The 10,642-nt window shown below is 40.5% G+C and overlaps 1 protein-coding gene across 1 annotated transcript; it reads left to right on the top strand.

Moving 5' to 3' along the window:
• Positions 1 to 3,017: 3,017 nt before the first annotated feature.
• On the top strand, positions 3,018 to 4,924 carry fam181b (family with sequence similarity 181 member B). Its single transcript, XM_022748966.1, has one exon. It carries the CDS (start codon positions 3,157 to 3,159, stop codon positions 4,117 to 4,119), a length of 963 nt encoding a protein of 320 aa, XP_022604687.1. The 5' UTR covers positions 3,018 to 3,156; the 3' UTR covers positions 4,120 to 4,924.
• Positions 4,925 to 10,642: the final 5,718 nt, after the last annotated feature.

The raw sequence follows: 10,642 nt of genomic DNA on the forward strand, positions 1-10,642 counted from the left end.
TAGTTCACCATGAAGTCACAGTTTTTTTCTTTATCTTATTTCAAATGTCAAGATAAAAGGCTCAAATGTCATGAAAATACTACGACTAAAACACTGTGACTGGCAATGAAAAAACATCTTCTTTCTTTGCAATTTTCTTTTAACAGTTCCAGCCTATTCACCCCCCCCTCTCCCCCCCTTCCTCTTTTAAAGCAAAAGTTCCTGACATGACATGACTTAGTGAAGCAGATGGGGAACATGTCCTGCACTGGTATGTGGTTTTGATTTTCTACCGGGAGGCTCAAAGCCTGACTTCTCAACATTTTGTCACAGGCTTGACTGAATTTCAGAAACCCTTGTCGAAAGAAACGTTGCTAAACATGGGGGAGGATGAGGTCTCTGCCACTAAATGCCCTCCTTAAACTTTTCTCAGGACTTTGAGAGGTCATTAATTTCGTCAGCCTTTTCTAAGTCTCTGACACTGGCCATCAATCAAAGGTATTATTAGTATTCGCTCGACCCCAAACTCTGCGTATGTCCCTGCTCAGACAGGGACCACACACTAGTAGGAAGAGATTAAGCCTGTGTGTGTCACATCACGTTGCACTGAGCGCCCTGCACCCTTGGGGTTGGGTGCTGCTGAATACGTAAATGCTCTGGGACAGAGGGCGTGGTGGTAATGTTTAACAATATCTCAACAATATGGATCTGTGTACTTAACAACTTGCTGGTTGTGGGAAAAGCCACAGCTCATTACAAATGATTTTCTCTTAATTAAACTTCCCCCAAGGTCCAAATAAAATGAGTTTTTAAAAAACAATCCATAGTTATAATAAACACTGGTCTATTATAGGAATTTAATAAATAACTTAACAATCAACACTTAAAGTCTTGAGAGTAGAAACAAGTCAGAACCTCCTGGGTTGTGCTCTCAGTTTGTGTATTTTTTTTTCCGAGCTACTCCGCCGCAGCCCCTCCCCTCTCGCCTCCTCTCGCCTTCTCAGCCTTAATGCAACAATAGAAACTTGTTTCCGGGATCTGTGCGTCAGGCTCTGTGATGTGAATGACCCACCAGCACAAAAGCCAAAGCCCCTTGACTAGGAAAAAAAAAAAAAAAGAAGGGGGGGTGGGGGTTGGTGGTGGTGGTGGTGGTGTGGGGGGGGGGGGGGGTATGGCTGCCACGACTGTGATGATGTCACTTTGCCAAAATTGTGCCGCTTGCAAAGAGAAGGAGTCAGAATCAGTTTGGGCAGGCGTTAAAAGCTCCTCCACTGAATCCACGGGATGTTGTGATATTGCTGCTGCTGACCTCCATTTCCCTCCACTTTGCTGTAATTAACCAGAAGTTTGAACTGATAAAAAAACTGTGCCCGCTGAAATGAATACAGGTGAATCATGGATTCTTATTTTTTCATTGCCAGCTGTATAAATAACAAGATAATCTTTGTTTTGTAACCATCTGCTGCTCTTAGATTTGAGTATGGCTGGATTTCTTTTCAGTCATAGACTTGTGTTGGGCCACAGATAATTAGATCAGTGCTATCAGTTTCACTGTCCCTTTTCTGCCCAGGGATTAACATAAGAAAGATTTTTTTTTTTTTTTAATGGCCTCACTCCCTTGCTCCCTGTTTTTTTTTTTTCATCCCTCCAACTCTTAAATGAGTCACTGCCTCACCTCAACTTGCACTTTCATAAGAGGAGTGATCTCCTTTCAATTACTCCACTGCAGTATCTCTGAAAAAAAAAAACAAACATAAAACACGAATAATAACCTGAGGTTTAACGTGGGCAGAGGATGGGACAGATAGAAACTAGTGTAACAGTTGGTTACACATTTATGTTGTATAGTTAACCTGTGTCTAACAGCCCACTCGCTCAAAATTCACTTGAAATGCAATTGAAATTCCTCTTAAATTGGGATAAGTGTTGGCAACATAACAATCTGGCTCTTGTACACATCCCTTATTGTATTCAGTGCTGGCCAAGAAACTTCCTGTAAATACGTTATTGTTTACAACAGAAGTTTCATACCCAGGATTTCTTAAGGTCAACATTTCTTCTGGCACACTGAGCCTGAACTGCACTTTATTCCCCTTTAATTTAACAGCTCCGGCAGCTTTTCTAGTTAAATCGACTGTTCATTATTGAGACCCATTTTACGAAGGGGCTGTGAGGTGCAATTTAATGAATCTCTGGCACAAAGCTCCCTTTCACTGCCGGGCAAAGAATAGAGGCTATTTAGACCCTGTAGGGCTTTATGTCAAAGGCAGCCCATAATAGTTGTCAGGCCAGGGCAGAAATTCCCACTGGCCTGGGAATGCACTAGAAATCAACTTTTGCCATGAGCAGATTAAGACACAAGCAAGCAGTTGGGAAGATTCTCCCAGATAGTGGCATCTGTTTGGGCACAAAGATTTTCCCACAGAAAGGAAGCCGTTCTTATCATTGTTTAGCCTTGTTTTTTTTTTTATAGCTGGGTTTGTTTCAGTGTCTAATTGAACAATAATTAGAACATAAGATAACTTCTGTTTGGTAATCCACACAAGAAACACATATGTAGACATGATGATTGAATAGAATAGTGGTTTAAATTGTTTTGAAAAGCAAGTAGGAATCCCACGGATAATAGAGATTTATGTTGGATACTTAACTCTGACGTCTGCTGTAATTTCTATTGTTTAAATGTGTTTGTTTTGTTTTTTTTAATATCATGCATTTGTATAACAGCAGAAATACTCTATCCAAGATTTTAACGGCGTCTCTGCTCACCGTTACAGTAATATCCTCTGGTTTCATGAGAGCGTTCTTGGTTCAGAGCACACACAAACAGTTAAACTAGAGGGGGAGAGTTCTGACAGAAGTTATTGTCTTCAGCTCAGCAGGGAATTTCAGACAAATCCCTCTTAGATGCAGGTGGTCGGGCACAAGCAAAGAGTTAAGTCCTGCGGTCCCTTTGCCCCTCCTCTTTGATGTTCTGACATCATTAGTCCAGCCCCCTGTAAGATCTCCTTGCTCTCCTCAGAGCCCGTCACTTCTACTCTGGAATGTTTACAGGAACTTCATGAGCAGCATCAGGACCAAGCGTTTGTCAGAGGGAAAAAGACATGCTCTGAAGAAACTTTTGGTTCACGGATCACAGCAGATGCCACAGGTGTAGCCGCTGGGCTCAACAGAGTAATGGCTGTTCAGACTGCAATCATGAACCCTCAGTTCATGAATTTCTGCTTCCCTGGTTCTGTGATGGAGTATGATGTGGAGAAAAGTCTGGATGGGAGTCTCCTGGGTGAGGCAGAAAATGACGAGGACTACAAAGAGACCACTCGGGACTTGCTGAGCTTCATAGACTCAGCCTCAAGCAATATCAAGCTGGCTCTGGACAAGCCAGTGAAATCCAAGAGGAAAGTCAACCACCGGAAGTATCTACAGAAGCAGATCAAAAGGTGCACTGGCATTATAACACCAGGAAATGTAGCAGAGGCCCCAGTTAAAAGACAAGGGTCCCCCCTGGCTCAGCCCAGCCCTTTGCAGAGCAAAACTCTACCTAAGCGTGATGGGGTCCAGGCCAACTTACAGAGCAAGAGCTTGGCAGCCCTCTTCAGCCCTGTGAAGGATATAAGGGGTGAAAAAGCCAAGAAGCCACCCCTGAGGCATCGCAATTTGCCCCCCTCTTTCTTTACTGAGCCTGCCAACTGCTCCAAAGTCAGCTCCACATCTGGGATGACGCTGAAGGACTTGGAACGAGGAAATCCTGAAGCTGCAGAGTTCTTCGAGCTCTTGGGGCCTGATTACAGCAACATGGTCAGTGACCAGGACCTTTATCACAGCATGCCTCTCCGGGTGCAGCCAGAGATGGGGGGCCCAGATCCCGCTTCCTACGATGCTCACCATTTAGTTGGTGGTCTCCTCTACTCGGAGCCCTGGACTAGCTGCTCTGGACCCTCTAAGAAACAAGGGGAGAGCCTGCGAACGGGCCCAGCCCAGCCTCCTGTCTACTGTCACTCTGAGGCTGCTACTGGGCCCATAGAGGACAACGCACTGTGCACTTTGGCCTTCCCGAACTTCTTCACAGACTGCTCCATACCTCAGGTCACTTATGATTTAAGTGGTGGTTATAACAGAGCTAATTATTCATCTCTATGAGAGAATGACAATTCTTTCGTTAAGAAGTGTCAGTAAAAAGCAGATAAAACTGCCGTGACAAATTTAACAGTAGTACAAGAGAGTTTGATATGACTGTATCTTATTTGTTTATCTGTTGTGGAAATGATATTGCAACATTTCTATCATCCTTGCTCAATAGAAATGTGTGTCATGGGGCTTTCCCCCCCTCAAACAACAGTTTTTCTTTCATAAAAAAATGTCAAAAGCTCTTTGAAATTACTTGATGCCATGTACATTTCCGATATGCCAGTTTCATTCTCTGCACAGTTCTGTTTAATGTTTCACAAGTTTATATGATTTTCTTTATCTCAGGCAATTTCAAATGGCATTCTGAATGAAAACACATCTGATGTTGGGTATGTTTCAACAGAGTACGTGACTCTGTTCATCAGAATGAAGCTTATTCATTTGGAAATTTAATGAGACATTTCATTACATTTTCATATCTTACAAAAAAAAGGAAGCACACAAGCTGCAGAGATAGTTGTTGGTTTAGTCCACTAAGCATCAGTTATTGCTCGGGAACGGTATTATAGAACTGTTTGTCACATTTGACAAAACATGCTGCAACAATATCTCAGTGAGGCACTTTCTTCAGTCCTATTAGTAATGATTCTGTGCAGAGACATAGAGGGGGAGACCCATTTTGCTGAAATGATGATTACAACAATGTGCGATGCCATATTTGTTTTACAGCATTTACAGCTCAGAAATGATTTTCAGTCGGCAGATTTTACCACTTGTATCCATTTTTCTGGGAAAAGCCTTTAATGTATCTAGCTATTGCGAGAAGACAAAATAAAGCTGGTCTTTATTACTGTGACCACAGAGTCTGTTTTTGTGTTCATCGTGGATGTTGAGGTGTGATGATCAGAATACAAACAGGTACATAGCAAAAGCACTGCATGGAGGAAGGTGTGTGCGTGTGTGTGTGTGTGTGTGTCTCTAAAGTACTTTTATACAGTCTGAAGTAATTTGCATGAAATCACAGAAGAATCTGGCAGGATGGGAATAAATAAAAATTGGGACTCCTGTATATTAGAACACAATCCAATGCAAGTGTCCTGCAATAAACTGTGACAGAGTCAGTAGACAAACAATAAAATAGTGCTGTCAGCAAAAACACAACAGTTTCAGTAGTTTTACTGCAGGGCTGACATATTGCATTGCATCACATTACACAGGTGTTTTGTTCTAATCACAGACAGTATTTAAATGATGTAATATGTAAGATTCAAATGTTCTCACATAGGTTGGTAGAAAAGACTATATACTCTAAATACAATGCTGAAAAACTTGGATTTCCAGTCTCATTTGTTGAGCTGTTGAACAAAAGCAAAAAAAAACCCTTAACGATATTGAAATAACTATTCATCACACAGGAAAAATGAAAACACCAGGAGGGAGACATTTTCTGAGCAAAAGAAAAAAACCCTTTAAGCATGCTGAACAAAGATTTCAATGCTGCATGATTCATTTTGCATTTTTTCTGGGACCAAGAGCAGATTGATACACTCAAAAGGTTTCAAAAAATGAAAAGTTCATGTAAATGTTAAACCTTTTAACATCATTTAACTTAATTGAGTTATTAAGTTTTCAATAAACTCCACTTTTTTTCCACTGAGGAGCAAAGATGGAGCAATTGGATGGATGGATCAATTTCAAATACTTTTACTACCACACCATTGCACTTGGCCATTTGGTGGCTAAATGTAAATGTATGGGCATCGTGCCAATTGTTGAGGATTAATTTACTTCCTGCGGTGTTTAAGTTAAGCTGACTGTGCATTTAAACTTGAAACCTCCCACATACAGGCCCAACCTTCTCACAGGAGATCACTCCCTGGAGACTTGGATTCATGGCCCTACTAACAGTATACATTATCATCTCCCTCTGCTGGTTGTTGGGTTCATTCATTTACCTTCTAACATGGAGGCAAACCTCATCATCCTGGCTCAAGTATCATTCTAAAGTCTGCATGGTGAGCTGATTGTACGAGACTGTGGCCTAAATGTTTGTGACGAGGGTCAGTCAAACTAAATCTGTGTTTTAGGGCCTTCAAACCAGAGTACATTTTATGTAAAAGTGCTGAGAACATACTGGATGTTGTCACCTAAGAGGTATTCTAACAAGAACATTGTTTTCAGTGACACAATGTGAGGTTTTTCCTGTTTCAGTGTTGGATAGACACTCAGGAAGAGGAATTTCAAATCAAGAGAAGCCCTCAAACTGACTTCGCTATGTAAATTTTAAATTGCGTATACTTTTGAAACTTTAAGAAATACGACTATTTTAGCCTTTTAGTTGACTGATGCATGACGTGTCTCGGCACTGCACTGCGTCACATTAGAATAGTAAATGTAAACGCACTCACACTGAGCTCTGTCCAGCAGGATGCAGTTGTTGTATACAGTTGTACTTGGCAGCTCAGATGCAGTTTACTGGGGGCGACGTGCCTTAGCTTGTTGTTGAAGACGACAGGAGCAGTTTTCATTTTGTTTGTGCAATTTATTGACCCAGAGCTTACACTCCCCACCCTCGGTTTTCAATCAAGAAAAAAAATACAAAATGGCAGAGGATCACAAATGCATTATGCCTGTCAGCGCAGTATCCGCAGGCCCACAAGCAGTCGCTCAACAAACACACTAGATGGCAGTAATGTTCCATTGAAAACCCAATGTCCACCACTCCCATCCAGACAGAAGGGCACTTGTATCTGATGTATGAGATTATGTGTGCAATTGTAGCCTTGTGTGGTAAGAACTGAGTGGCTCTTTAGTTTTCCGTTGGTAAAATGAATCGGACCTGAGGTAAGTAAGTTGGAAGGGATGAATGGTTGTAGACTATGATTTTCAATCTATCAGTCTTTGTCAGAATTGGTTTAAATGGATTCCCACTAACGACTGTTAGGATGCTTACTCCTGTAAGCGCATTACATGATGGTGTTTATATTCATTGTACTATGTGCTTATGTGCTCCACTTTGAAGCTAGTGTTGTCTGCCAGGATTTTTTTCCCCTTTCCTCCCACATGCTTGTCTTTGTTTGCAGGTTGGTCAACACTACCCTATGTCATTCGCAGGAGAAAACAATATCTGGCAACCTACAATACAGCAAACTACAGACACAGAGAGCATATGGATTTTCTGTCCCTGAGTTGACACCAGCTGATACATTCAGATTAGGGCCTACTGATGGAGCCACAACTGTATCCTGCTTTGATTTATGGCACAAGGGAGTTGCAATGTTTGTCAAAGCGATTAAAAAGATCTGTGTTGGCACAGACCGGAATAACAAGAGCCAGATATCCAGGTAAACTAGACATTCAGGGGTGTAGTGCTATTTGCACATAAGTGGGCTCACATAAAATTTATTGGAAAGATAACAAATACTGCAAACACCTGACCTATTTCAAATAGTAAAACACTGCCATACTCTAAAAAAAAGTTTTTCCCCTGTTCACAGGAAAATCATATTAAAATTACAAGAATAAACAGTTTATTCGAACGTGTCATATGATTTAATGGTTTGGTAAATGAGATTTTAAACAAAAATATAGCAGCAAACAACTATTTTCTATGTAAAAATACATAGTCAAAGTCACACCCCCTCTGTGTGTGTTGTAATTTGAGTTCCTCTGCTCTTTGTTTTGGTAGCTAGTCTGGCAGCGTGTGCATGTTAGTGCCTATGTTAGTGCATGTCAGTCCCTCCTGTTAAACCCTTGGCCCTCCCCATGTTGGCCCCTCCCCAGTGTATAAACACACAGGCACCACCCACAGGTGAGAGTGCAGTACACAACATTCAGGTGAGTGCCACCCTCCAGAATTTCAGTCACTGAAGAAACCAGTTTTTCGGCTAGAAAGGTCTCAGTCAAAGAAAGAGAAGAGACCAGAGCACAGGCCATGGGGACGACCAGCTCAAATCCCAGTCAACCAGGGGCCCATCAGAACCTCCATGATGTTTGTAAAGTCTTTCCTGATCCTATCAGTGTCGTTCATGCGGTCGTGGTCCCAGCATATAAGTCCAAGGCTGAATTTCTTTGACAGTCCGACTTCGGAGCCAATATTGGTCAGGCTTTACCTAGATGGAGAGACCTAATAGCTGCTAAAGGGCCCCATCTTGACTTGGAACTGGCTTCTTCTCCTCCTAATGTAAGTAACTTGATGTTTCTTAAGTTACGTCTGTTTTCATTAGTAAGTAGACATGATAATGTTAGCTTACTTGCCGTTACCAGTGTTATGAATGTGTTTGGCAAGTATTGCTATCACTAGCTGGAAGCATTTGTTTTGGTCTGAGATGCTGGTGGTCTGGTGCGATATCTAGTAGCAGTGACGATTGTTTGCAGAACCTTTAACAAAAAAATTCTGCATAAATGGAATATATAAAATATTTGTAATAATGTCTTTTACGATATTGACAAAAGAAGCATGCAAAATGCTTATAAATGCTTACATGAATGAAATGCTCACAAGAAATTGGATGGTGATTGGAGGATGATTCAGAATAGTTAAATATTAGTGCTTATGAGTTATTTGAAATTAGAAAATCATTGAACACTTTGTAAGATTGAGTAAATCGTTCACAAATACTGCCGTGGTGCCTCAGCTCAGAAGCTACCGGTAACTTAAGGTAAAATGTTTTCTTTCATGTTACTCAATGCATGAGTTGCTGTCAATATGACAATTTTGACCATTCCGTTTGTTTTTATTGGCTCTCTTGCATGAGTGATGATGATTTAGTGCCAACTGAAATTATTCTATTTCCTTGCAGCACTGTATGTATGGAGTCAATGTACAGCAGATTTTCTCTGGTATTGTATGTGATGTCCTGTAATGCAAAGATGTGTATACGCAGATGATATAAGGTGTTCTATATGCACAAACTGAATGCAAACACAGGACCATGGTAAAAAAAAAAATACAACCAGTACTGAGATGAACTCCAGTAAAGTTATATATTGTACAGCTGTTTCCTTCATTGTGCTACGTTGGGAATTACTGGCCCTCTCCCTGACCTTTCACAGCTAGCCCTCATATCTTGTTAACACCATCGGGATGGAGGCACAGTGCCAGATGATATTCACAAACCTTTATAGCCTCTTTCACTGACATGAAACTTTTGTCTCTGAGCTCAAGTCAAACAATAATTTTTACATGTTTGTTTTATGGAGGGCAAATATTGTGAAAGAAAGAATTCGCATATATTCTATTGAAGCATGACATTACCATTATCTAACTAATTACTTTGTAGGAAAAATTAAACAGACTCATGCTTGGTTTAATAAAATTAGCTGTGAATTGCTCATAGTATCAGCTGATTAATGTTTATCTTCCTGTAAAAATTACATTAGTGTTTGAAAGTTGACTTTTATTTTTGCAAATTTGCCAACATACACTCTAAAACAACATATCTTTCAGAAGCCAGTATGTCCAAATAGTGTCCATCAGTGTATTTCTATGTCCTTCCTAAGATTTCATACACAAGTCAGACCTCAGATGGGTCTTTTGTCAACACCAAACTCTACTTTGAATCCTTGACTTCAGAAATGTTGTTTCATCATAAAAGGTGTTGTGCTTCCAACCTTTCAAGGACCACCTACTGCAAGTTCTTTAAGAACTTTAAACAAGGTCAGTGCAGAGAGACAAACTTAGAGAGTATGACTTACTGCACCCTGTATACCTCACAAGGCCTCGACCAGTGAGAGCAGTTAGTATCAGTAAGCATTAGTTTTAAGTCAATAATGTATCCATGTCTGATCCTTTTCTTGCCTATGGAAATAATATTACAAGAAAAAGGCAATTTGCTTACAGCACAGAATGTTTTTTTTCCATATGCATTTAATGTATCACCGCTTTCTATCCAAGTTTGCATTCATTTTCAGCAGCTATGATGCACTGTTTTCCTCCTCGGGCTGTTGTGGGTATGCTTGCTTACATCTGTGTGCTTTTTGTCAGTGTGATAACAATTGCAAGCTGTGCAGCTGACAAAAGTCTTGGCTAGATTATAGACAATACTGCTTCATATTTTTCATCTCCAGCAGATGCTGTATTGATAGACACTACTCTCTCATGCAAATGACATTAATAAATAATAGTCTAAAAGACATTCCTTTACTCAGATGACAGGTTTTAATAGGTGCACTTGCTCCTGTTATGACCCAAAGAAAGACAACTTCTTTTACCTCAGCATGGTTGAATGGACAAACCTGAGCCACCAGAAGGGTGCAGGAAAGCCAAATGAAAATGTCACTATAGTAAATTTAATATGATATCTTAAATCTGTAGGATGGGCCTGATGACAGATTCCAATGTGGAGGAGGAGTTGGAGGAGTATTTTTCTCACCTTAGTACTTATACTAAACACAGACTACTGTACTATTAATTGAATTACAAGTGATTCATTAATATTATTTCTGACAGGTTTATGGAGGCTCGAGTGCTCAGGGAAGTGAAAATTGAAAAAGAAAAATATTGTTTCCATCCATCTTTTGCTGCTTATCCAAG

Source organism: Seriola dumerili, unplaced genomic scaffold (assembly GCF_002260705.1).
Source record: "Seriola dumerili isolate Sdu_G_001 unplaced genomic scaffold, Sdu_1.0 BDQW01000134.1, whole genome shotgun sequence".
Classification (NCBI taxonomy): domain Eukaryota; kingdom Metazoa; phylum Chordata; class Actinopteri; order Carangiformes; family Carangidae; genus Seriola; species Seriola dumerili.

Excerpts from the sequence above, each read along its gene's own strand:
- fam181b (XM_022748966.1), top strand. The coding sequence starts at position 3,157 with ATGGCTGTTCAGACTGCAATCATGAACCCTCAGTTCATGAATTTCTGC.